The sequence below is a fragment of the Thamnophis sirtalis genome, unplaced genomic scaffold (assembly GCF_051295495.1).
Source record: "Thamnophis sirtalis isolate CommonGarterSnake01/CBP01778 unplaced genomic scaffold, rThaSir2_p1.2 scaffold_1, whole genome shotgun sequence".
NCBI lineage: Eukaryota > Metazoa > Chordata > Lepidosauria > Squamata > Natricidae > Thamnophis > Thamnophis sirtalis.
The window spans coordinates 182,854,239-182,879,567 of NW_028261381.1; the positions used below are offsets into that span (position 1 = coordinate 182,854,239).

The following is a 25,329-nucleotide window of genomic DNA, read 5'->3' on the forward strand; positions in this document are numbered from 1 at the left end:
ACTTCTGGAGGCAAGTTGTTCCACTGATTAATTGTTCTAATTGTCTATTTAGATCTAAGTTGCTTCTCTCCTTGATTAGTTTCTACCCATTGCTTCTTGTTCTACCCTCAGGTGCTTTAGAGAATAGTTTGACTTCCTATTCTTTGTGGCAACCCCTGAGAATGCTATCATTTCACCCCACTCCTTCTTTTCATAAGACTAGACATGCCCAGTTCCAACAACCATTCTTTATATGTTGTAGCCTCCAGTCCCCTCTTCTCTACACTCTTTCCAGAGTCACCACATCTTTTTTACATTGTGGTGACCAAAACTGAATGCAGGATTCCAAGTGTGGCCTTACTGAGGCATTATAAAGTGGTATTAAAACTTCAAGTGATCTTAGTTCTATTAAGTTCAATATGGCTGATTCCCTTGTTCCCTTCTCTACTTTTTGGGAATCAAAGTTTTCTACTAAGTTTGTCAGGAACCTGTTTGATCTTCTACTTAGTGCAGAGTTTGTCTCCAGTTGATGTCAGGGTAGTTAAAATCCCTCATGGCTGTTGTGATGTGCTTTCTACATACCTTATTTAGCTGACTAGCAAAAAGTTTGTCTATTTCTTCTCTTTGGTTGGGTGGCCTATACTAAACACCTATAGCAAGGTCATTTCTCTCCCCCACACACCTTTTACATTAACCCAAATGCATTCCGTGCAGTTTTCATCATTGTTGTGTTCTATTTCTGTAGACATTTAGTTATTTCTTATATGTAGTGCAACTGCACCTTCTCTTTTATTTGGTCTAAGGAATAACGTCTCTTTTCTTTTGTTCAATTTAATTGGGCCCTACTATGGCATATTCCCTATAAGTGAACAGTTGCTTTAATTGTGTTTTGTCAACCTATTTTATCAACATATTATTGACAAATTTTGCTGAACATTTTTCATTCACTTATGAAGAGAGTGGTAAGACTTGTTCTACTAATTAAGAGCTGAGGTGGCACAGTGGTTAGGGTGCAGCACTGCAGGCCACTTCAGCTGACTGTTATCTGCAGTTCAGCGGTTCAAATCTCACTGGCTCAAGGTTGACTCAGCCTTCCATCCTTCCAAGGTGGGTGAAATGAGGACCCAGACTGTGGAGGCGATATGCTGACTCTGTAAACCGCTTAGAGAGGGCTGAAAGCCCCATGAAGCGGTATATAAGTCTAACTGCTATTGCTATTGCTATAAGCATATTTGTAAGTTATAAAACTGTAAGTTAGAAAATTTCAAATATGATAGGACTATGAGGTCTAAGAAGCCAAGAGTTCAGCTATAAACATTCCTCCACATTTCCATTGTAGTTTCATCCATTTCTGAAGAAGAATGAGTTTTGCAATTTTTCTGAATTTAAAGTCTACTTGGACCAAAATGGAGAAGTCTCAGTAGATATGGACATCATGAGCGTGTTGGTTCTCCCCAAAGAGGATCCCATCACGGAGCAAGTGGGGTATTTTGAAAGACAGAGACTTATTATCAACAAAGATAATCTGTCACGTCTAAAGTTGCTCAACAAAGTGGGTGAAATATTTGTGTCTTTTCTCTTTCCCCCCATAGCCTGAGAACCCAATTCAAGTAGACTAAGTCTACTCCCAAAGGTGGATGACTTTCCTTGAGAATTATCCTTAGAAATTAAATGTGGGAAGTAGAAACTCTGCCAGAGAGAATAATAGCTCCTCAACTATTGTTACGTGCCAGTTGGTTTTACCTAAGTGCAGTTCTTGAACTGGAAAGATCTTTTCTTGGACGTAGCTAGTTGGGCCTTTAAAATGACTCCTTCTGACAAAAGGCTCATATCCATGTCCCAAGTACAGCAACTTACCCTTCACTACAGTTCTAGAAACTAGGCAGAATTTATTCCTAGATTATCTGTGAGCTGAATTAGTAAGCATATAATTGAATAATGAACATCTCTTTCAAGATTGACTGATTTGTAATTGACTGATTTGTAATGAAATTTTCTTTGATGTCTTAGCTGAAAGTTGGTTTTCAAAGGAAAGAACCTTTGCTATAACCCAGAATAAAAGTTTCCAAATCTGAGGTTTCTCTTTTCATCACAGTTTTGTTCTCTTTTAATAAATGGAATAGAATAAAAAGTTCATAAATTTTACAATACCTTTTATTCTAAATTTTGAGTATGCTTTAACATTATGGGTGTAGCAAGAGTGGAGGAAGCGATGTTAATACGGTCATCAGGAGGGGTCTAATGATTGCTGCTTAACTCTTAAATCTTTTCTCAATTGCTCCAGGCTTTATTAAATGCAAAAGCCTTTTATTGCAAATTAATATGCCGTAGTTCATGGGTGTCAAACTCATGTCATCATCGCTGCATCACGTGACATATCAGTATTTTTTTTTCTCCTTTCTCTAAACCAGGCGTGGGCATGGCCATCCCTTGACACAGGCCAGGAGTTTGGCAGCCCTGCCTTAGTCAGTCAGTCATTTAGTTTATTTATTTATTCTTCATACTTAACCATCCCTTCCCCTCACAGAGGACTTATATAGTTATAGTTATATCACCTACATCTATTTGAAATCAGTCAGTGAGTTAATATTTACCAAAGTGAACCTGTAGGACTACTTGGCTAATGCTTTTGTCTACCTTGAGAGTATTTGAGAGACCACCTACTGCCGATCACCTCCACACGACCCATTAGATCTCATCGTTTAGGCCTCCTCCGAGTTCCATCCGCTGGCCAATGCCGACTGGCCACCACGCGGAGGAGAGCCTTCTCGGTGGTAGCCCCGACCCAATGGAACAATCTCCCCGTGGAGCTTCGTACCCTCACCACCCTCCAGACCTTCCACACAGCCCTTAGAATCTGGCTATCCCGTCAGGCCTGGGGCTAAAGATTGTAACCCGCCCGAATGGTATGAATGTTGCATTTTTAATCATGTACTGTCCTATATGTAAAAGTCTGTTTCCCCCCCCTTCCTTCGGATTGTGAGCCGCCCTGAGTCCCCCCAGGGAAAAGGGCGGCATACAAATAAACAATCTAATCTAAACCTCCATGTTCCATGGATGATAAATCCTAACATATTTCCTTTGGCATTCCTTGTTTTTCTGCTTAGACTCTGCCTGAGTCCAAATGTGTGGAAAGTTGTCGTCCTGGGTTTGTCAAGCGGCCTCGAGAAGGAGAGCCAGTTTGCTGCTATGACTGTGCACCTTGTCCGGAGGGGACCATCTCCACTCAGGAAGGTGGGTGACACCAAAGAAAAGGGCAGGCCTCTATGGAAGTGGATTCATCCAGATAATTCTCAATGGAAATCAGTGTGAAAGGATGCATTATTTTCAGAGAAAATGTCTCCTTTGCTTGGTACTTTGGATGTGCCCTTCCACTTTTACCTCTTTAAGAACATGTGAGTTGTTCGAAATGTGAGGAATTGCCTTAGGTCCATGTACTGAAATGATTATTGGAATGTCTTCTACATCGGCCTCCCCTTGAGGATAACTAAGGAAGCGTCACTGGTTCACAATGGGGACAGTTATGAGTGCACCTCCCTACATCCATATCACCACTGTTCCCAGTATCCATTATAGATTATTTGCAGGACTAGCATTGTTGGCCAGCTAACCTACATCTCACAAGCTCTAGGTAACCTCTGGATCCAGATTCTTATGGAGAACTCCTAAAGTGTGCCTAGCAACATTAACTGATTTGTTATTTTCCTGTAATAAATTCCCTTGGAGGTTAAGCACATTAAACAAGCCATTCAGGTCTTAGGACTACCCCCAATTTTGTAGATCTTATCTATCTATCTCCTATCTATCTATCTATCTATCTATCTATCTATCTATCTATCTATCTATCTATCTATCTATCTATCTATCTATCTATCTATGGAATTCTTCTGCTATGAGGTTTTGCCCTGGAAGGTTACCCTTGAAAGGTCAAAGGACAGAATGCTAAAATATTTTTACTTATTTCCCAGATACAGAAAAATGCACCAAGTGTCCGGATGACAAATATCCAAATGAGAATCGAGTTCAATGTATCCCCAAAGTTATAACCTTCCTGTCTTATGAAGAATATCTGGGCATCATCCTGGTCTCCTTTGCCCTACTCTTCTTCCTAACCACAGGCTTTGTTTTAATAATCTTTATTAAATATCAAGAAACTCCCATTGTCAAAGCCAACAATCGAGACCTCTCTTACATCCTCCTGTCCTCCCTCCTGCTTTGCTTCTTGTCTTCTCTTCTCTTCATTGGTGAACCAAGAAAAGCCACTTGCCTTCTCAGACAAACCATTTTCAGCAGTGTCTTCTCAGTTGCCATTTCTTCTCTCTTGGCCAAGACAATCACAGTGGTGCTGGCTTTCCTGGCCACAAAACCAGGAAACAAAGTGAAGAGATGGTTGGGGAAGAGCTTGGCCAACTCCATCATCCTTTCTTGTTCTATTGTACAAATTATAATCTCCTCCATCTGGCTGGGAGTTTCTCCACCATTCCCTGAATCTGACCTCCACTCCCAGACTGGATCAATCATCCTGCAATGCAATGAAGGCTCGGTTTTCATGTTCTACGTCACACTCAGCTACTTGGGATTTCTGGCTTCCATCTGCTTCACAGTGGCTTTCCTGGCCAGGAATCTCCCTGGGTCCTTCAATGAAGCCAAGCTGATCACCTTCAGCATGCTGGTCTTCTGCAGTGTCTGGGTGACATTTGTGCCAACCTACCTGAGCACCAAGGGGAAATACATGGTGGCTGTTCAGGTCTTCTCCATCTTGGCATCCAGTGCTGGATTGCTTAGCTGCATCTTCATCCCCAAGTGCTACATTATCACCCTGAAGCCAGACCTGAATACAAAAGAGCAACTTACAACAAGAAGAAATGTAGATATGTGAGACAGAGGAATTTGAAGTCTTAACATTTTCCAACATCAACATCTAAAAAATGATACAAACGGCTCCCCACACATAAGTATTGTTCTCCATATATAAGCTGGTCTCCATACATAAGTATACATATTGTTTGAAATATTTAAAGGGTGTTTAATATATATTGTCCCCAACCTTGTACAGTAAAATTCCCTAATGTCCACTGAGCTTTTGGGGATCCTTAAGGCACCATGTCTATCCAGTACCCTTAGCCTGCCTGAGGCCTGAAAGGTCTGAAAATCTATCAATTGTTTAATGTAAACAGAAAGAGCCTGAATGTCACTGATTTTTTTTCTTTGAAAAGTGGGAGTGGAAATATGAAATTAATAGCATTCCATAGTGTGAGTTTACATTTTCACAGAAAAAGAAAATTATTATAAAGATGGTAGTTGTTATGGAGAAGCAAGCATTTTCTCCTCTTGCAGATGAATACTTGAGCCTGGGAAATGCTTCTCTTCTCTTTATTTACAGTCATTCACCTCTTCCTAATGATACTTGTTGTAGAATGATGTGGATATACCTGGGGGAATCCTGCAGGTGGCCAACATGGTGGCAGTCTGAGAGGAAATCTCAGTCCCTTCAAGGGCAGTGAAAAGGTCCTTCTGCCTTCCACAATTGTATTTAAGGATGTTGACCTCCCCAGCTGGGAGCAAGTCACCCTTAGGTTCAAATAATTGTCATTGAGATTGCAACTCAGATGAATGTTGGGAAAAGTTGGAGAACCTGGTTGGTCTGAAATGGTCTAAAGAAATTAGAGGAATTTCCACTAGCAGGTGGATCCTATTCTGGAAATGTAGGAACATTGTTCATTCATCCTTCCTTTAGTCCTTATAACACATTTCACTTTTACTGGTACCTGTATTTTTTGAGTATAAGATGCACTGGAGTATAAGATGCATCAAGGTTTTGAAGAAAAAAAAGTAGGTAGGTAGATAGAGAAGGAGAGAAAGAGAGAGAAATACAGTAGGTAGGGAGAGAGAGAGTAGTTAGGTAGGAAGGTATATAAAGGGATACAGAGAGAGAGAGAGAGTGAAATAGAGAGATAGAAAAAGGGCTAGGGTCAGAGGGTTCTCAAGGAAGGGAGTGTGTGTGTGTGTGTAGGTAGGTAGACAGGTAGATAGATAGGTAGAGACACACACAAAGAGAGACAGAGATAGATAGAGAGAGAAATACAGTAGATACGTAGGGAGAGAGAGAGTAGGTAGATTGGTAGGTAGAGGGATAGAGAGAGAGAAATAGAGAGGGAGGGAGAAATAGCGTAGATAGGTAGGGAGAGTAGGTAGGTATGTACGTAGATAGAGGAAAAGAGAGAAATGCAGTAGGTAAGTAAGGAGAGAGAGAGGGGGGTAGGGAGAGAGGGAAAGAGAAAGAGAGAGAGAGGGAGTGGGAGAGGGAGAGGGAGAGGGAGAGAGACACAGAGACAGAGACAGAAAAATACAGTAGGTAGGTAGGGAGATGTTTCCAGGTGTATTTATCCATGTGCTGGAAAAGGAAATTGCTGACAATCTGCAGCACCTAAGACTTTTTTTCTGCTGGCAAAAACATTGATCCGTGTAATTAATTACTCATCAATCAGTTAAAGAGCTTTCCGAAAGGGAAAAAAAGTTTTTCCACTCTGCAAACCTCCCAAAAATGGCCCGTTTTTATAGAAAATGGCCCTGTTTTTCTTAAAGGCATGAACGGCCCTGGGGGGGCTTGCAGATTGCTCCTGGGGGAAGGCGGGGGCAAAAATGAGCAAAAAATGGCCCGTTTTTCACTAAAAAGGGCCCATTTTTGTCAAAACAATTTGCATGCATAGCCTTATGGAAGCTTATAGAGTGCTCCTGGGGGTTGGGGTGGCAAAATTGAGCAAAAAACCAGACAGTTTTTGCTCATTTCTGCCCTCTCCAGCTCCCAGGAGCTCTCTGAAAGCCTTCATGAGAGCCGAGGTGGCGCAGTGGTTAAATGCAGCACTGCAGACTCTGTAAACCGCTTAGAGAGGGCTGAAAACCCTATGAAGCGGTATATAAGTCTAACTGCTATTGCTATTGCTATTGCTATGCACAGCCATTTTGGTGAAGGGGCGGGGCTTCAGGAGGCAAAAAATGCTGTATTCAGTGTATAAGATGCACCCAGATTTTCAGCCTCTTTTTTGAGGGGAAAAAAGGTGCATTTTATGCTCAGAAAAATACGGTACTTTTATTCTTACTGGTAGTCCTTTGGAAGAACCACTGCTGTGCAGCTCATCTCTGGATATTGAATTGGCTCTACAGTCCCAGCCTGAAGGCTCAGAGTCTAGCACAAGGGGTGGGGAGGCACTGAAAGTCCATTGTTCTATTAGCTGTGAGTGTTGTTCTGTGATGCAGGTTTTCAATCAGTTTTGGGTGGTGCTTGTCTGCAAAGCCCATGGAGGCTGCATAGCACACAGCTTGCCAGAGGCTCTGTTAGCAGCTGCAGCTTCTAGTTCCCTTGGCTGGATGTCTCAGTGGCTTAGTGTTTCTTCTTATTGAGCCGAGGTGGCGCAGTGGTTAAATGCAGCACTGCAGGCTACTTCAGTTGACTGCAGTTCTGCAGTTCGGCTGTTCAAATCTCACCGGCTCAGGGTTGACTCAGCCTTCCATCCTTCCGAGGTGGGTAAAATGAGGACCCGGATTGTTGGGGGCAATATGCTGACTCTGTAAACTGCTTAGAGAGGGCTGAAAGCCCCATGAAGCAGTATATAAGTCTAATTGCTATTGCTATTGCTATTTCACAGAGTCTTTCTTTCTCTTCCACGGTTGACCTTGAGGTGTCTACTCAGATTCCAGAATACAACAGAGCAACTGGCAAAGCGAGTGAGACCCCTCCTGAAGAAACCATCTTTGGATCCAGCGGTACTTAACAACTACCGTCCAGTCTCCAACCTCCCCTTTATTGGGAAGGTTGTTGAGAAGGTGGTGGCCTACCAGCTCCAGCGGTCCTTGGAGGAAGCCGATTACCTGGACCCCTTCCAGTCCGGCTTCAGACCTGGTTACAGCACAGAAACCGCTTTGGTCGCATTGACCGATGATCTCTGGAGAGCCAGGGATGGAGGCCACGCCTCCATCTTGGTTCTCCTCGACCTCTCGGCGGCTTTCGATACCATCGACCATGGTATCCTTCTGCGACGACTGCGGGAGGTAGGGGTGGGAGGCACTGTTTTGCAGTGGTTCTCCTCCTACCTCTCGGACAGGTCGCAGTCGGTGTTGGTCGGGGGTCAGAGATCGACCACGAGGCCCCTAACATATGGGGTGCCGCAGGGGTCGGTCCTGTCCCCCGTACTATTTAACATCTACATGAAACCGCTGGGCGAGATCATTCGGAGGCACGGGATAAGATACCATCAATATGCGGACGATACGCAGCTGTATCTGTCCGCCCCGTGCCAACTCAATGAAGCGGTGGACGTGATGAGCCGGGGCCTTGAAGCCGTCAGGGACTGGATGAGGGCTAACAAGCTTGTACTCAACCCAGAAAAGACCGAGTGGCTGTTGTGTTTCCCTCCCAAAAATTTGGTTAGTGTTCCAACGCTCAGGCTGGGGGGCCAAAATTTACACCCCTCAGACAGGGTCCGCAACTTGGGAGTCCTCCTGGATCCACAGCTGACCTTTGATCACCACCTGTCGGCTGTGACCAGGGGGGCATTTGCCCAGGTTCGCCTGGTGCGCCAGTTGCGACCCTACCTGAATCGGGAGGCTCTCACAACAGTCACTCGCGCCCTCGTGACCTCTAGGCTGGAATACTGCAATGTGCTCTACATGGGGCTGCCCTTGAAGAGCATCCGGCGGCTTCAGCTAGTCCAGAATGCGGCCGCGCGAGTGATTGTGGGTGCACCCCGGTTCACCCACATAACACCTATCCTCCGCGAGCTGCACTGGCTACCTGTTGATCTCCGTGTGCGCTTCAAGGTGCTTCTTACTACCTATAAAGCCCTTCATGGTAGTGGATCTGCGTACTTGGGAGACCGCCTCCTGCCAATCACCTCCTCTCGACCCATAAGATCCCACAGATTGGGCCTCCTCCGAGTGCCATCTGCCAGCCAGTGCCGGCTGGCAACTACGCGGAGGAGAGCCTTTTCTGTAGCAGCTCCGACCCTCTGGAACGATCTCCCCGTGGAGATTCGTACCCTCACCACCCTTCAGACCTTCCGCACAGCCCTCAAGATCTGGCTATCCCGCCAGGCCTGGGGGTAAAGACCATAATTTGTCCCCGCCCGAATGTTGAATGAATGTTGTTTGATTTTAACTATATACTGTGTTTTTATGTCATTGCATGTCTTCCCCTCCCATAAGTTGTTAGCCGCCCTGAGTCCCCTCAGGGAAAAGGGCAGCCTATAAATAAACGCAACTGAAAAAAAAAACTGAACTCAACTGAAAGCATAAGGTGACCATCCATTCTAATCACATTTCCTCCCATCTCATTTGGGTCCTGATAACCTAATAATGAGCTGATTAGAACATAATCCTTGATGAGATACTTTAACATTGGCTAAGCGGCTTCTTTGCCCACCTGAAAATACAAATCCCCAGGTAATTCAAGCCAAGCAAAAAGGATTTATTAAAGGGGGAAGGGAGTCAAGTCTTTATATAGGGTAGAGAAACACATGATACATACATTTGCAATATAGCAAGTGATCAAACAATAAAAGGCACTGATGACATTTGAGGCTTCAGCAATGTAAAACATGGATTCTCCAGGAGAGAACCATCTCCAAGTGGCAGATTTAATGGTTACAATACTCTTTCCCAGCACGATTTTCAGGTAACTTAACATTCACAAGTTTACTCAGGTGGGTTCAAGTCTATTTATGGGGACAGAAACAAATGTTGCATGCAGTACATTTGGGGTGTGTAATAAATTAGAAAGCAGTGATCAAACTATAAAACTCAAGTTTATTGGTTTTTTATTTTATTTTAATGTTGCACATTAGATCTAGTTTTTTTCTTGATTTTAAGCCACCAAGAGTCACCTCTTGTCAAGGTGGGCAGTGTACGTACGTACGTACGTACGTACGTACGTACGTACGTACGTACGTACGTATGTATGTATGTATGTATGTATAAATCTCCATGTAACTTTTTCTTCTTTTTTTGGGTAAAATATTTCTTTTTGGATGTGTCAAAAAACACCCACTCATCCAAGCCAACACTATCAGTCAAATTAGACTGGTGAGACTGTCCTGGTCAAAGTCACCATCCCAGGAGGGGAGCCAAAGGCAGCAGGCCTGTTTCCTGGCTCCAACCTCTAATGCCAGAAGAGGGGAGGAGGGAAAGCATCATCCATACAGGTAGCCCTCCTCTGTCCCATCAGTAAAGAACTCACCATGGCGGAGGCTGTGCAGGAGCTATAGACAGAGAGGTTGGTTAAGAAAGTGGAGGAGCTGACGGCCCTGCATGTCCTCCATCCTCCAAGGAATAGCATAGCCAAAGGTTTACACCCAAAAACTTCATTTTGGTTTTCAGGAATCCCTACCATATAACTTCACACAAGCAAATGGACTGACTTTTGATCAAGGGGTTTCCCCTTCTCAATCCAAAAGAAAGTTCTCTTGTATCTTACACCCTTAAGTAAGTTCTCAAAAAGTTCTCTGAAGGTTGACAGCAGAGACAGCATGATTGACAGTCATCTTTGCCTGTGACTCAAAATGACCCATGTAAGCACAGAAGGGTCACACTCACCCCTCCAAAGCCAAATCCCCCTTTCCAGAGACCTCCAGTCTTCATTTTACTAGTTCATTTATAAAGGGGTATGATGGCTCAGCAGTTAAAGATGTTGAGCCTGTCATCTGGAAAGCTGACAGCCCAGGTTCAGAACCCAAGCACCATATGATGGGGTGAGCTCCCATTCCTTGCTCCAGCTCCAGCTCCAGCTCCCCCCCCAGTTTGAAAGCATGCAAATGCAAATATATTAATAGGTACCACTTCAGTGGGAAGGTAACAGCATATAAATCATTCTGGTCACATAGCAATAGCAATAGCAGTTAGACTTATATACCGCTTCATAGGGCTTTCAGCCCTCTCTAAGCGGTTTACAGAGTCAGCATATTGCCCCCAACAACAATCCGGCTCCTCATTTTACGCACCTCGGAATGATGGAAGGCTGAGTCAACCCTGAGCTGGTGAGATTTGAACAGCCGAACTGCAGAATTGCAGTCAGCTGAAGTAGCTTGCAGTGCTGCATTTAACCACTGCGCCACCTCGGATGGAAGTGTCTTTGGACAATGCAGAGATGAGCTCCCTAGAATTGGACACAACGGACAGGGGGCAAGCTTTACTTTTACCTTTTATGCCTACATGTGAGTGGGTGCAATTAGAAACTGGGTTCTCCACATTTCTTGAAAATATGCCATGGTTGGGACTGCTGTGCAACCTAGTGGCCTTTCTGGAGACTCATGTCCTGCTCATGGAGCAGATAATAGATATGGTCAGGAAGTCCCAAATAACATATGTACCACTTACACAGTGCTAGTCTTATACAATTATTTTTGACCAATGTATTCATTCCAATACATATATAATCTCTCATTTCAGGTCTACTTAGCCTAATCTTTTCATGTTCCAACACCCAACTCGTGTTTCCAGCCATTGATAAAATCTGTTCCATGTGTCATAATATTCTGTCTCTCCTTTGTTTGTTTTTTTAATTCTAACAGTCTATCCATTTCTGTGCACGTTAATATTTTCTTTATTATCTCCCTTCCTGAGGGGGCATTTTCACTTTTCCATTGCTGTGCATACACCATTCTTGCTGCTGTTAGGATAAGTGTTAGGTATATTGACCCTTTGCTATAGCCTTCTGTTATAATACCTGATAGAAATAATTCTGGCTTGAATTCTATACGTTGTCCAACCACTTTTTCTAGCCACATCTAAATTTGTAACCAAAATCTCTTTGATTTTTTTACAGGTCCACCACATATGGTAGTATGTGCCTGGTGATTGTTTACACTTCCAACGTTTAGGAAATGTAACTGTCAGCTTCTGCTTTGCTGTTGCTTCAGCTGCCATGAAACGGGGAGGGAGGGCATGGTATTTTGGGTGGGGTTACTCGTTGTGCTGGAGGAATGTTCTGGAGGTCTTTGGATGGACAGACTACGCATGCATGGGTGTTTCCCGCCTGGACTAACGGCACCGACATTCCATCTTCGTGATGCCTTTTGAAGTTATCTCACACCTGACACTTGAAGGACTTATGATTGGACTAGGCCTATGATGCCAGGGGGTGTGGAATGGGCTATTCTATATATCAACTGTTTTCGCGCCTAATTAACCAGACTTCGCTATGCAATCGCTCTTTAACCATTTTTAATTAGTAAAAGTACATTTGATTTTCCACAAATGGAGTCTCATGGTTTTCTTTCCTAATTATTAAATGGAGAGGTGCTGACAGTAACCCTAACCCTATGGTGGATGAAACACCAGGATGGTCACACTGTGTTTGATATACTTATATGTAAATAATAAAAAAAATTTTTAAAAGATATGGCCAAGAAGTTCCTTGTAAGAGTTCAAGTTGTTGAACACAATGATACTGAGCTGTGGAGAGACTGAACACCAATGAGAGGAAGAGAGAGGACAGAGGCAAGAGTTGGAGGCAGGAAGTCTCAGTTATTGGGATCAGACCAAGCATTGAAACTGGACTGGCATGCATTCATCCCTGAGAGAAGGGCTTGTTCCTTTATCTCTGAAGAGGCATTGAAACCAGAAGTCTGGGGGAACTCCACTGCCAGCCCTGAGGCAGCCTCCAGCAGCTCAGTAAGGGATGTTCCAGCAAAGGTGTTAGCAAAAATTCCAATTGATGCTGTAAGCTCAGCTTCAGAATGTCATAAGAAAATTGCAATCGGAAACAAAGACAACAACACAAGCGAAAATTCTCTTTAGAATCAGAGGTTTATTGTTTCTAATAATTTGGACCTTAATTTTGAGGTTGGTTAGATTTGAACTGCTGAATTGCAGGCAGCTGGCAGTCAGCAGAGGTAGCCTGCAGTATTGCACTCTAATCACTGTGCCATTGCAGCTCTAATAATTTAAATGTTTACCAAGCATATACATATTAGTTAGAGATTTTTGTTCCTCATCATATTTTCTCTACAATTGAGATGGGGCCTCAGTAGGATAATGTAGCATTTAGGGGAAAAGATGCAAGCCAAGAGACCAGCCCCAGAGGCCAAAATAGAGAAGATCTCCACGGCCACCATAGACTTTCCTTTGGTACTCAGATAGGTGGGGAGGAAGGTGATCCAAACACTGCAAAAGACCAGCATGCTAAAAGTAATGAACTTGGCTTCATTAAAACTATCAGGCAATTTCCTAGCTAAAAAGGCCATTGTGAAACTGATAAAAGCCAGAAGAGCCAGATAAGCAAGGACAGTGTAAAACATTGAAACTGAGCCTTCATTACATTCCAAGATAATCTCTCCTACCAAGGAGTGGAAGTCCAGATTGGGAAATGGGGGAGAAGTTCCCAGCCAGATGGCACAAAGAACTGCTTGGACCAGGGGACAAGCTAAGACAATGGAATTGGTCAGTGGTTTTCCTAATAATTTTCTTGCCCTGTTCCCTGGTTTGGTAGCCATGAAGGCCAGAACCACCATGATAGTTTTTGCTAATACTGAGGAAACTGCAATGGAAAAGAGAATGGCAAAGGCAGTTTGCCGAAAGAGACAGGTGAGTCTCCTGGGTCGACCAATGAAAAGAAAGGAACAGAGGAAGCAGAGCAGGAGGGAGAGCAGGAGGACGTAGGTGAGATCTCGGTTGTTGGCCTTGACAATTGGAGTGTCACGATGCTTAAGAAAAATTACCAGAACTCCTAAGGTGATCATGGAAAGAGAAAGTGCGAGGGAACTTAAAACATATCCCAGGGTATCCTGATAGGAAAGAAAGTGGATCTTCTTCTCAATGCAGTGCTCCTTGTCCTTGTTGGGATATTGGTCCATTGGGCAGGGGTCACAACGAGCTGCATCTGAAATCATGATAAAGAGATAAGATGAAAATTCTTAGTCTTTGTCTAAGGATTTCAGGGTCTTCTGCCCTAAGCATTATTCTTCCCTCATGGATACACTGACTGTCCACTGAGCATGTTATGGACATCAAATAGAGAAAATCCTTCTTCATTCATGATGACTCTGAGAATAAATTCTCAATTCTTCTGCTTGTGCTTGAGGTAGAGACATCTGGTTCAGTGGTGGGTTTCTACCGGTTTGCTCGTGCTTACGGATGCTCGTGTGCATGTGATGCTTTTGTGCATGTGCAGAAGCATCCGGGTGGGTGAGCGGAGCTTCCTGCCACCACCACTACCAGTTTGGCTGAAATAGGCTGAACTGGGAGCCACCCTGCTCTGATCTGGTCATGTACCCTTAAAGATAATACTAGAGAAAGATGACTTGGATCAGAGCCAAGGGGGCTATTCTGGATTCAAAGTAAACCTCAGCATTCAAAACTGTGTTTTAGTAGGTTGATTAAACTCAATATCATTGTGGCTACTGTGCAAACCCCTGAAACTGTCATACACTCAGTTGTATTTGTCCGCCCCGTGCCAACTCAGTGAAGCGGTGGAAGTGATATGCCAGTGCCTCGAAGCTGTTAGGGTCTAGATGGGAGTGAACAAGCTCGCACTCAATCCTGACAAGACTGAATGGCTGTGGATGTTGCCCCCTAAGGACAGTCCATCTAGTCTGTCCTTAAGTCTGGGAGGAGCAAATCTGCTCCCCTCAGAGAAGGTTCGCAACTTGGGGGTCCTCCTGGACCCGCAGCTGACTTTGGAACACCACTTGTCGGCTGTGACCGGGGGGCCTTTGCCCAGGTTCACCTGGTGCACCAGTTGCGGCCCTATTTGGACCGGGAGGCACTTCAGACAGTCACTCATGCCCTCGTCATCTCACAACTAGATTACTGTAATGCGCTCTACTTGGGGCTGCACCTGAAAAGTGTTCGGAGACTACAATTAGTCCAGAATGCAGCTGCACGAGCGATATTGGGTGTACCAAGATACACCCATACTACACCTATCCTCCGCGAGCTGCACTGGCTTCCCATTGGTCTCCAAGCACGATTCAAGGTGCTGGTTATCACCTTTAAAGCCCTACATGGCCTAGGACCCAGATATCCGCAAGACTGTCTTCTGCCACATACCTCCCTTAGACCAATAAGATCGCACAGGATGGGCCTTCTCTGGGTGCCTTCAGCGGGACAATGCCGGCTGGGGACGCCTCGGAGTAGGGCCTTCTCTGTTGCCGCTCCGACCCTATGGAATGAGCTGCCCCCAGAGATCTGGGCTCTACCCACTCTCATGGCGTTCTGCAGAGCTATTAAAACCTGGCTTTTCCGGCAGGCCTGGGGCTGTTGACCTCTTGACTGAGGTCCAGCCCCCCTCTAATTGAGTGTATGTTGTGCTTCTTCTTAATGTATCCTATCATTTTAAAATTCTTTTTTAATATTTTCATTTCTGTAAGCCGCCCGGAGTCCTTCGGGATTGGGTGGCCTAGAAATTCAATAAATGAAATGAATGAAATGAAATAAGCTGTTTGCAACTTACCCATCACTTCCCCTTATGGAAACTAGTTGTGTTTATTTTTTCTTAGCAGATAAACTTGACAAGGAAGAAAAGCAAATTCAATGTTTCTTACTGGTAGAGGTAAGATCCTTTGACTAGAGGGTTAAATGTGATTGCTGGTTCATTCATTCGGTGAGCTTTTCATTTAGGAAGAACATGGTGTCTGCCAGGGTAGAATCCACTTAATCTTCCTTTATTTTTAGAGCTGCAAAATTGTCATAAATGTGGGTCTACATTAGGAAGATGGGTTTGCACAACTGATTCTCTTTTTCTCCTATACCTCCTCATTCCTGCTTGAGAGTCTCCTTGAGCAACTTGCCTGTTTGATTAGAAATGGTCCCTTCTGGGCAAGAAATACATCCATAGCAACAAGAGCGCTTCCCCTCTGCAACTTTCCTGGCTTGACCTGGAAGGCAGCGCTTCACACAACGGGAGAAAGGCTTTGTCTGAAAGGAGAGTGAGATTAGCTTTGAGAGGTTAGAAATGTTCAGTTTGGATTCAGGTTCTTCCTTCCCCCAAATTCTGATTAGAGTTTTCACCACAATAGCCTGTTCTCTCCTCTCAGCTTTCCTTAACCCTGGAAGCAACATCTATTCCCACCTGGTTAGCCCACACAATGGCATCAGGATCAATGCTGAAATCTGCAATTGAAGGAGTTTCCGGATCAACCCATCCAACTTTCTGTCGAAGGATTGTCTTATTTTCAAAGACAACCCAGTTGAGGATATCAAATCCTGCATATTTCATTCCATTATCTGAAAAGGAGACTTCATCCCCAGCGGTGTTGTTAAAGTGGATATTTCTCAAGAAAGTGTGGATCTGAAATTGCAAGCAAAGAAACAAAAAGAAGAGTGTTAGGACTTTGAGGAAAAAGTGCAAAGAAGAGCAAGTAAGATGATCAAGGGCCTGGAGACAAAAATATATGAAGGACGGTTGCAGGAATTGGGTGTGGCCAGTCTAAAGAAAAGAAGGACTAGGGGTGACATGATAGCAGTCTTCCAGAGGGGCTGCCACAAAGAACAGGGGAGGGGGTTAATTTATTTTCCAAAGTACCAGAAGGCAAGACAAGAAACAAAGAATGGAAACTAATCAAGGAGAGAAGCAACCTAGAAATAAGGAGAAATTTCGTGACAGTTAGGAGAATTAATCAGTAGAACAACTTGCTTCCAGAGGTTGTGGGTGCTCCATCGCTGGATGCTTTTACAGAGAGACTGGACAGCCATTTGTCTGAAATGGTAGAGGGTCTCCTGATTAAGCAGGGGGGGGGCTGACTTGTTTCCCTTATGAATCTTCTGTTGACCAGAAATTTCTGTAAATTTCATGATATGTGATTTAAATAAAAGGGGAAGAAAGTTAGAGAAAAGCCAAGACAATGGAGATCACATGCAATATTGTATAAATCCTAAAACAGTGCAAAGTGAAGATAACCAAGAGAAGAAAAGATTCCTTGTCCCAGATGTGAAGATGAGAATTACCTGCCAGGGCTTCACACAAAGTAGTTGTGGTTTATTTATTCCTCTCTTCAATGCCCATTGTAATTCCGATGTACAGGCAGCATGCAATGCATGTGCCAAAGAATAGGCGGCATTGTAGACACTGTAGCTGAAACCGGTCATCTTTCCATCAAAGACGGAGGCTGGGAGGGTGTCCAGGTTCTCCTCCCCCGTGCAAACCCTTCGGCCATCAGGTGAGGACACACCTGCCTTCACAACCTGACAGTCAAATGCAAATTCCCACCATTCGGAGATAAAGACGTCTCCTTGGGGTTCATATGGATTCAGAGCCCAGAGATAATTCTTGAATCCTGGCACCAGGTTTGTATGGACTGTCAAAGACAAAGCACCATGGAGGGTTTTTACTTTCTCCCACTCGTAGTGATAGCCAATAGCTGAAAATTCCCATTGGGTGGTCAGGATCCAGACCTTCTCAGCTGTAGCGTAGTTCTCTTCTTCATAAAAGGAGAGGGACACTATAAGTCTGTGCAGTGCATTAGAATCCCCCGAGACAATCACAACCTGAGCATCACTGTTCAAAAGTGTCAGAAGCAAACGTATCTCATCTCTGTGCAATTCATTGAACATTGTGAATCGGGGTATGATCTGTTTCACAAATTGTATGCAGATGTCATTCTGGGCGAGGGTGGCCTCAAAAATCCGGATGAAATGGTCACTGCTCTCTGACTTCTGAACAATAACCCCAATCCAGTTCCACTGGAAAAATAGAAGGAGCCGGACAATGGCTGCATTCTGATGGTGATACTGGGGATCGATCTGGTAGAAGGTGGGGAACTGTCTCTTATCACTCAAAGCAGGATCTGAGCAGCGGTAACCTAACTGAACGAAGGGTGTAGATGGAGGAAAAGGAAGAATTTCAGCAAGGAAAATAGTACCTGCATGTTTTTTTTGTTGCTAACTTCAAACCATCTAGATTAGCAGGTGAAAGAGACTATGATAATTTGAGCCACAAAGTTTGGATATAACATTGAATTGGAACACTGGGGAAAATGATGGGAGAAAAATTATAAATTTACGATGTCAGCAGCCTATAAGGAAAACATGTACAAAATACTTTATCGTTGGCAGTTACCCCCGGCAATATAGGTCAAAATGTTTCTTAATAGGTCAGCAAAGTGTTGGAAATACAGTCATGAACAAGGGACATTCTACCATCTGTGGTGGACCTGCCCAAAAAGTAAGAAATATTGGATGAAAATTTAAAAAATAGTTAGAAGAAATTACGGAACAAAAAATAGAGATGAAGCCAGAACTTTTTCCACTGAGGATTATAAAGGGAAACCTAGGCAAAGAAATTCAATATATCATGCTCCATATAATAACCGTATCCAGAATTACTTTCACTCAGAAAACATTCCTTCAAATGCAATGATAATAAAAAAAGATGCTCCATTGTGCAGAAATGGATAAATTAACCATTGAATTAAAAGATAGAGAGGAAACAGAATACTATAAGATCTGGAAATAGGTAGTAAAATTGGTTAGAAACTAGATATAAAACTAATACATAAAGAATATCTAGGAACAATAGTAAAGTGAAAAACTGTATATACATGTAAACATAGCAGGTATGTAAACTTATTAAAGATATTATATATATATATATATTTGTGTGTGTGTGAGGGGTCACCTCATGTCTGCTGTTGTGTTGCAATATTTTCAGGGAGGGCTTATTTTCAGGAGAGGGCTTATTTTAGTGCATGCACTCAAAAGCCCAATTGGGCTTATTATCCAGGGAGGTCTTATTTTCAGGAAAACAGAGTGTCTGTCTGACTGTCCGTCTGTCCGTCCGTCCGTCCGTCCATCCATCCATCCATCCATCCATCCATCCATCCATCCATCCATCCATCCATCCATCCATCCATCCATCCATCCATCTATTTAGCTAGCTAGCTAGCTATTTAATGTATAACAATTATAATTATTGTATTAAAAAAACCATAAAACTGAAAAAAATGTAAATAGAATGGATACCAATAATTGGAATGCTGTAAAGATTGGAATTGCTGTTTTAAAGTTTAAAAAGTTAAAATTTTTTTTTTAACTTTCATCCAATCTTCACCCAAATCCCCACAACCTGGTATCTTCATGAGATGTTTTCTATTGGTCCCAGAATTGGGTCTGCGAGTTTTTGGCAGTAACCACACAAGGCAGAACTTACTGCCTTGCATCTGCATTCACCCTGTCATCATGTTGTGTGTCCAAGTACCTGAGAAATCTTGAACTTGCTAAACAGAGTTGCCATCTGGTACGAGATTCTGGAGTTGAGCCCCCCAAGGACAGAGAGAAGGTTGTCTTGTGCATCACATTTATAGTTAGGAAACACTTTTCCCCGGCTGGAGAGCAGAGACACGCTGACATCTTGGGCCATGATTGCGTACTGGTTCTCTTGGTAGATGCGGAAGCCCAGGGTGATGTTGGGGAGAAGCTGTGGGTCTTGGTTGATCTCCTGGATGGCAAATGCCAAGGCCAGAATATGTTGGTAGTTCTTGGGAACAGGTCTTCGTTGCAAGTGTTAGAGGACAAAAATTAGACAGGAGCAGTAGGAGATGTTTATTTTGTTAAGGAAGCATTATCAGGATTCTAGGAGTTAATCATAAAACAGACCAATGCAAATTAGTTGATTGATTTTACTGCTGTCAGAAAACAGGATTGTTGTCAATCAGTTGACCCTGTTACTATGGCCAGCAGTGCCTCCCTCTCCCTTTCTCTGTAGCACATTTAAGTGAGTTATAATTTACAGTAGCGGCCAAACTTGTGGAAACCTCTTGGGAAAATATATATTTTTGAGGTTTGATGTCTAATAACATCATTTTCTTTTGGAGTAGCGCCATACAAGTATATATCGATGGAAAGATAATTTAATCATGAATGTAATGCAACAAGGTATTTTCAGCTATCTGTATTCTGTGAAAAGTTGTAGCCAAATATAGCCAGCAGTAAAACCCAGTTAATAGAAGCAATCATTCAATCTTGGTTTCACATTATAACAGCTGCAGAACTTAAAGACTTGGTTCACTTCATGGGAAGACATTGTAAGGCCATAATTCATTCTAAACATTACCCAACTAAGTATTAACTTACATGGTGATAATTTTTCTATATTGTATATCTCACTTTTTCTATGTGTTTCATTTTTCTTCTTTATAATTGCTATTCTCATAGCAAATTCTTCATAGAAGTTCTTGCATTACATTCTTGCTTAAATTGTCTTTCCATTGATATATAACTTCATGGTACTACTCCAAGACAAAGTGGTGTTATTAGCCATCAAACCTCAAGAATACTGTACACTTTTCCCAAAAGGTTTCCACAATTTTGGCCACTACTGTACAGCATGAGCTCAGTTTAAGTCAGTATTGACTTTTCCAAAATGAACCTTTCAGTCCAGTTAAGGAAATCTGGCTTATTATCTGGCTAATAAGACCACACCTGGAATTCTGAATTCAGGTTTTATCTCCAATTACAAAAAAAGAGGTTGAAAATGTGCAGAGAAGAGGAACTAAGATGATGAAAGGCCTGGAGATGAAAACCTATGAAGAATGATTGCAGGATTTAGGTTTGGCTAGTCTAGAGAAAAGAAGGACTGTGAGGGGTGGACATACATGATAGCAACCTTCCAACATTTGAGGGGCTGAAAGAAAGAAGAGGGGGGCAACCTATTTTTCAAAGCACCAGAAGGCAGGATAAGAAGGGACAATCAACCAGTGGAACTGCTTGCCTCCATAAGTTGTGTGTGCTCCATCACTGGAGGTTTTTAAGAAAAGACAAGTGGACAACCACATGTCTTGAAGTGCTTGAGCAGGGGGTTGGGCAGGGGGTTGGACTCAAGGCTCTCCAAAGTCCCTTCCAGCTCTGATTGATTTATAAAGCTGCACACTTTATTATATCCAGTCATGGAAGCCTTTACAGCAGTGGTGAAATTCACATTTTTTATGACCGGTTCTGTGGGCATGGCTTTGTGAACATGTCGTGGCTTGGTGGACATGTCTTGGTGGGTGTGGCAGGGGAAGGATACTGCAATATCTCCAATCCAACTCCTTTCCAGGGGAAGGCTACTGCAAAATCTCCATTTCCACTCCATTCTGGGGCCAGCCAGAAGTGACATTTGCTGGTTCTCCAAACTACTCAAAATTTCTGCTACTGGTTCTCCGGAACCTGTCAGAACCTGCTGGATTTCAGCCCTGCTTTACAGGCTGTCAACTTCTGTTCTACATTCTCAAGCAATTTTTTCCAACTTGGCACACTTTGTTAGAGTCTTTTTCCACTAGGTGGATTTATTAATCCATAAATTAGATTACATTGTAATGAATTAAATCGAATGGAATGCTTAAGATTTTTCTAGCTGGTTTTTTTCTAGAAATGAATAATACATCTGGATGGCCCTCAGGTAGAACGTGTCCTTTAATGTCTTGAAAACGGAAGTGGGGTGAGATCACTGAGCTGGCCTGTAGATTCTGAAAGAGGTTAGCTCCATTGATGTAAAAGTATCCAGATTAATAGGAGAGCAATGAGAAGCTAAGACTTGGTGGGACCAAAGAAAGTCCTTTTCTACATGAAACGTAGCATTACAAGCCATCAGAGTAATGAGATGGAAAGATGAATTTGGTCCAGCTATAACATAGAAGATCCCAGCATTATTTCCCCCCCAAGTTCAGCACAATTTGTCTCCTCCGCAAAGTGCACTTTGCCTTCACGAACATGGGGAAAAGGCTGACTCTTTATTTAGCATGACAAGCTGTTCTTCACCACTGAAGAGTCAGAGGGCTTGAGAAGGGAATTAGAGTCACCACAATATGAAAAGATGCTGAGACTCTTGAAAAAGTGCAGAGAAGAGCAACCAGGATGATTAGAGGACTCAACATGTGATGAATAGTTGCAGGAACTGGGCATGGCTTGTCTAGTGAAGAGAAGGACTGGGGAGACATGATAGTAGTGGAAGGGATCAGCCCATCATTTGAGGGGCTTGGGGCTTCCTCAGAGAGGAAGGGATCAAGCTATTCTCCAAGGCACCTGAAGGCCAGACCAGGAATAATGGATGGAAAAAGACTAAGGAAAATTCAACCTGGAAATAAGGAGAAATTTTCTGACAGTGAGAATAATCAATCAATGGAACAGAAGCTGCTTTCAGAAGTTGTGGGAGCTTTATCACTGAAGGCTTTCAAGAAGAGACTGGACTGCCATCTGTCAGAAATGGTGTAGGGTCTCCTGCTTGGGTGGAAGGTTGGACTAGATGACCTACAAGGTACCTTCCAACACTGTCAATCTAAAAAAAGAGGGAGATCAATTCATCAAATAGAATCAATGTGCTTAATTAGGAAGGAACAACAACAGACACTAGGTGGGACTGAAATCTTCATGACTGCCCTTTCCACCTTGCCCTGAGTAAAAAGACAATCAAGGGAACACTTACAGAGAAAGGACATCCCAATCAGCCGGAGACTCCTGTGGAAGCTGTAGAACTATAGTAATGGAGAGAGGTAGGTTTCCACCGATAATGAGATCTCCAGGTCTATAATAGTCTTTTTGTTCTTGGAAAGGTCTCTTCCAGAAGCAGTTTGGTCTCAGGTCCATCTGCACAGCTGCAGGCAAGGTCCATAGCAACACTAAAAGCCAAATCATTGGCCACCAAAAGAGACCTTCTTCTAGATCAAGCCAACAGAGGTTGTAGGCAGGGAAAGTGGTGCTCTGGTAACTTCAGAAGACTCGAGTGACACTTTAAGTCTTCAGGATAAGCATCCATCTAAGCTGGAACTCTCAAGGGACTTGGCCATATTATTTTGAGCATGCAAAGTAAACATGTTTTGACCAGACACAAATCTCTTTATGCTCATGGAGGATTAACCTCTGCAAATCCACTGAGATGAAGTAAAAGTTACTAGTGTTTTATGAATCCCAGGACAGAGAAATGTCCACATTATCCCCATAACGTTGGAGTCCATGGCATTTTGACAAGAGGGGAAAAAACCCTCTGCAGCCACCGTTGTGTGCCTCTGACTGTGAGCTGGGCAACTGTAATTGGAGAGTAACACAGCTTTAGAGTTGAAAGAGAACTTGGGGATTGAACTTCAGGTGATCAAACCTGGGGATCACCCAATTCGATCATCTTAATGCAGGAGCTAATTGGAGCAAACTCTTTTAAATAACTTTGGGATTGATTGCTTTTGCTGTGACTACCAAACCCTTTGTCAACCCTGAAGCTGGCCTGCCTGAGGCCATTTTGGAGGCTTCAGTGTTGCCACAATGGTGCTGAGGGATAGGGAGGGGGGAATAGAGATAGCTGCGTTTTAATAGCCAAAACAAAACAGTTTCCCTTGAGAATCAAGGACATTCCCACAGGTGGCTGAATATAGAAGGAGTAAAGTTTCCAAGCAACCAGACAGCAACTTGATTGGACCATGTGACTGATTCTTTGGGAAAGGGGGGAAACTTTTAATTAGGTGAAAACTGTGGGAACTGTGGGAAACTGGGAACCTTTAGAGCCGGTTTTCACCAGTTTGTGCCCAATAAACCTGTTCTTTGAGGAACCTGCTTGCCTTGGAGTTCTATTTGCTATGGGTGTATTACTTAAGAGCCGAGGTGGCGCAGTGCTTAGGGTGCAGTACTGCAGGCCACTTCAGCTGACTGTTATCTGCAGTTCAGCGGTTCTAATCTCACCGACTCAAGGTTGACTCAGCCTTCCATCCTTCCGAGGTGGGTGAAATGAGGACCCAGACTGTGGGGGCGATATGCTGACTCTGTAAACCACTTAGAGAGGGCTGAAAGCTCTATGAAGCGGTATATAAGTCTAACTGCTAACTGCTATTGCTATTGCTATTGGAACCCTGACACTCTTTTCATACCAAGACCTGGAACAACTCACCATGTCCTTTGTCCTAGTGGAGTTTCCCAAACTAGCCAAAGGAGATGTGTTTCAGCTATGATGTACCTAGATGGTTTCAAATAACCACACAGTTTCTTCTTTTCTTTATGGCTTAGCTCTATTCTGCCCAAACTTTCTCTTATTTGAGTAGGTCACCAATATTTTAAATTAGTTAAGTATTTCAAAACCAATCACTTTGATTGATGGATGATTTTCTAAGGATCAAATCCAGAGCACCATTCTGATATACACCATTTTTAAGAACCCACCTTTTGAACCAGGAGAGGTTAACTTTTCTTAAGTGACAATTTTAATAGCCAAACATCACCCTACCAGACCAAATCTCACGCTAAAAGATGATAATGCCCAGTTTTACATTACCCTCCTACTCAGCGATGAGGAGTTCTTACCATCAAACAAGCAGGGTATCTTACTGGGCTACCTAGGATTGGAGACAAGTTGTTTCTTTCCTTGTTCAGTTTCCATCCATTGTTTCTTATCTTGGAATGGAAAGAGCCCAGGTGGCGCAGTGGTTAAATGCAGCACTGCAGGCTACTTCAGCTGACTGCTATCTGCAGTTCGGCGGTTCAAATCTCACCAGCTCAAGGTCGACTCAGCCTTCCATCCTTCCGAGGTGGGTGAAATGAGGACCCAGACTGTGGGGGCAATATGCTGACTCTGTAAACTGCTTAGAGAGGGCTGGAAGCCCTATGAAGCGGTATATAAGTCTAACTGCTATTGCTATTGCTATCTTGCTTTCTGGTGCTTTGGAAAATAGGTTAACTTCCTTCTGTTAGACCCTCAAATACTGAAACACTGATATTATGTAACCGCTAGCCCTTCTTTTCTCTAGACTAGCCAAACCCAATTCTTGCAACCATTCTACATATGTTTTAGTCTCCATGCCTTTAATCATCTTAGTTGAACAATGATTCATTCAAGATAGGGAAAGGAATGTAGCAAAGTTTTATTCTTTATACTTTGTTATTTCATTATGAAGGGATTAGATGTGATCAAACTATATGTTAAAGTGATCATGAGGAAGCTGGAATTGGAATAATCAAAAATCAGAGTAAAGATTGAAAGAAGGAACATTAATAATTTTTTTTGCATGTTTATTTTTTATTTTTTATTACATAGACAACAATGGGAAAAGGAGAAGAAAAAAAGGGGGGGGGAAACCCCATCATCACATACAATATGTCATTTGATCACAGGTGCATCCCGACTACGTTTATACATCCCATATCTCTCCGTTGTATATTTAATAAACACCACAATAAGCTAGGGGTTTTTTTATAAAAAAAAAGGGGGGGGGAAGGAGGGGGAAGCCAAAAAGGACAAAAAAGACAAAAAGGACAAAAAAGTCCAAAAAAGAAGGAAAAAAAAGAAAAAAAGAAACCATCATCACATGAAGCATGTTGTTTGGTTACAGTTGTTTTAACACCTGCATCTTCAAATAATATTCTCAGATATTTCATCTAATATAACTAAAGGCCTCATTTTCATTCTAC

The 25,329-nt window shown here is 43.0% G+C and overlaps 2 protein-coding genes across 2 annotated transcripts; both read right to left on the bottom strand.

Moving 5' to 3' along the window:
- Nucleotides 1–12,877: 12,877 nt before the first annotated feature.
- Nucleotides 12,878–13,859, bottom strand: LOC148049974 (vomeronasal type-2 receptor 26-like). The gene has a single exon (XM_087705952.1). It carries the CDS (start codon nucleotides 13,857–13,859, stop codon nucleotides 12,945–12,947), a length of 915 nt encoding a protein of 304 aa, XP_087562078.1. The 3' UTR covers nucleotides 12,878–12,944.
- Nucleotides 13,757–23,059, bottom strand: LOC148049975 (vomeronasal type-2 receptor 26-like). The gene is made up of 7 exons (XM_087705958.1): nucleotides 23,036–23,059; nucleotides 22,203–22,219; nucleotides 19,163–19,454; nucleotides 16,915–17,772; nucleotides 16,040–16,258; nucleotides 15,513–15,885; nucleotides 13,757–13,849 (listed from the first exon to the last, which is right to left on the bottom strand). Exons 1-6 carry the CDS (start codon nucleotides 23,057–23,059, stop codon nucleotides 15,724–15,726), a joined length of 1,572 nt encoding a protein of 523 aa, XP_087562084.1. The 3' UTR covers nucleotides 13,757–13,849; nucleotides 15,513–15,723.
- Nucleotides 23,060–25,329: the final 2,270 nt, after the last annotated feature.

Bases quoted from the DNA above. Each gene is read 5' to 3' on its own strand.
- LOC148049975 (XM_087705958.1), bottom strand. From the start codon at position 23,059: ATGATCGAATTGGGTGATCCCCAG. The intron at 17,773-19,162 runs GTACTTGGACAC...CCCTTCGTTCAG, and splicing joins GCAAGTTCAAGATTTCTCAG to TTAGGTTACCGCTGCTCAGA. The intron at 15,886-16,039 runs GTGGGAATAGAT...CTCTCCTTTCAG, and splicing joins CCATTGTGTGGGCTAACCAG to ACAAAGCCTTTCTCCCGTTG.
- LOC148049974 (XM_087705952.1), bottom strand. From the start codon at position 13,859: ATGATTTCAGATGCAGCTCGTTGTGACCCCTGCCCAATGGACCAATAT.